At 44.8% G+C, this 1,695-nt stretch overlaps 1 protein-coding gene across 1 annotated transcript in view; it reads left to right on the top strand.

Moving 5' to 3' along the window:
• The window catches only part of SLCO3A1 (solute carrier organic anion transporter family, member 3A1), a gene marked incomplete at its 5' end in the record, with an annotated part of 111,012 nt that extends 110,423 nt beyond the window's left edge, over positions 1–589 (top strand). Inside the window, one exon of the mRNA XM_009876581.1 lies at positions 210–589. Coding sequence (XP_009874883.1) covers positions 210–589 — 380 coding nt within the window. The remainder of the gene's footprint in view (positions 1–209) is intronic.
• Between the last annotated feature and the right edge of the window lie 1,106 nt (positions 590–1,695).

The following is a 1,695-nucleotide window of genomic DNA, read 5'->3' as shown; positions in this document are numbered from 1 at the left end:
AATCTCTTCTGTAGATGTTGGGTCCAAGCTAAAAACTCACCCACAAATTTTGTTGAAATTGATTTAGAACTTAAAAAATGAGAAGCAGAGGCTGCAGCTGGGACCATTAACCTTGATAAAATATCCTCTCTTCCCTTTCACTGCAATCACGTCCTCTCTCTTTATCATGAGGATAATAAAAGCATAATTTGTCTCTCTTATTTTGACAGGTTTTATCCCACCTCCGCTGATCTTTGGGGCTGGAATTGACTCCACGTGTCTGTTTTGGAGCACGTTCTGTGGCGAGCAAGGAGCCTGCGCACTGTATGACAACGTGGTCTATAGATACCTTTACGTTAGTATTGCGATAGCCCTGAAGTCTTTTGCATTCATCTTATATACAACCACCTGGCAGTGCTTGAGGAAAAACTATAAAAGATACATCAAGAACCACGAAGGTGGTCTCAGCACTAGTGAGTTTTTTGCCTCTACTCTCACCCTAGACAATCTGGGGCGGGACTCGGTGCCCCAAAATCAATCACATAGGACAAAATTTATCTATAACCTTGAAGATCATGAGTGGTGTGAAAATATGGAGTCTGTTTTATAGTGACTGTGGAGGGGTGAACTACGTGAATGCTACAAGGGTCCTTTTTACTAAAACCAAGAGAGCACGAATGAAGAAACACAACTGCAAAACAACAAAGGCAACACAGGAGACTTTTGGTTTTTTCCTCCAAGTCAGACCCAGCCAGGATTCTTGAGAACTACATCTTTTAATGGGATCACTCGTGAGAAAGGCGGGAGCCGCCGTGGCTGGGTACCAGCCCCTTTGATGACAGCACGAGCTTCCAAAAAGGGCATCTCTGGAGGTTCGGCCGAGAGCTCGGCGAACGGACAGGCTTGGGCGTGAGGCGTAGAGAAGGCGAGGGGTAACGACGAGGCCGGAGTAGGCATTGGTGTTTGCAAAGGGGATGCGAGGGATATGTGGAGCCCCGTGGTGCGGGCTGAAGGGTTGGCCCGTCCGGGTGCTGTTCCAACCCACTGCAAAGAGGGAGCGGTGCTGGAGTTGTTCCACCAACCACACTCTGTCCCCAGCCGTGAGGCTGCAATAAGTACCTTGAAAGCTGCTGGAAGCCTTCCAGGCGGCGAGCGATGCTGTCGGAGGTGTCCGAGTCCTTCCAGCCGAGGCTTATTCGCAGATTGCAGCTCTGTGGTTGTCTGTGAATAGCTGTGCTCAGATCCCTCAAACCCAGTAAAGTTCGAGATATTTGCTCACACTTGCCAAACGTGCTGTCATTTTTAAAGGGGGATGAATTCCAAATACTTGTCTGTGTAGTCCTCTAATAAGGCTTTTTTTAAAAACTTGTTTTCAAATCTATGTTAACCCTTAAATCGCTGACACTTTTCCATAGGGAGGATTTATTTATGCCAGTTTGGGGAAGGATCCTGTTTAATTCACCCCAACATAATGTGACTCAAGGGGTTTGTTTAATCCTCTGCGTTTTTTATCCATACGCCTTCATTCTAATATGCTACCAAGCCAATGAAGACACATAATATGTTTTTAAAAAAGAGAATGAATGCACTGTGTCTCTATGAAAACAATTGTCACTTGGAGAATTATAGATAATGTGATGATTTACATAATATAGTTTTTTCATATTCTATGTGTCTCAGTGAATACATATATATATGGAGAGGCTGTTTATGTTC

Source organism: Apaloderma vittatum, unplaced genomic scaffold (assembly GCF_000703405.1).
Source record: "Apaloderma vittatum isolate BGI_N311 unplaced genomic scaffold, ASM70340v1 scaffold41419, whole genome shotgun sequence".
Taxonomy (NCBI): Eukaryota; Metazoa; Chordata; class Aves; order Trogoniformes; family Trogonidae; genus Apaloderma; species Apaloderma vittatum.
The sequence above is the reverse complement of the archived record's forward strand: the minus strand, read 5'-3'. Positions and strand labels throughout refer to the sequence as shown.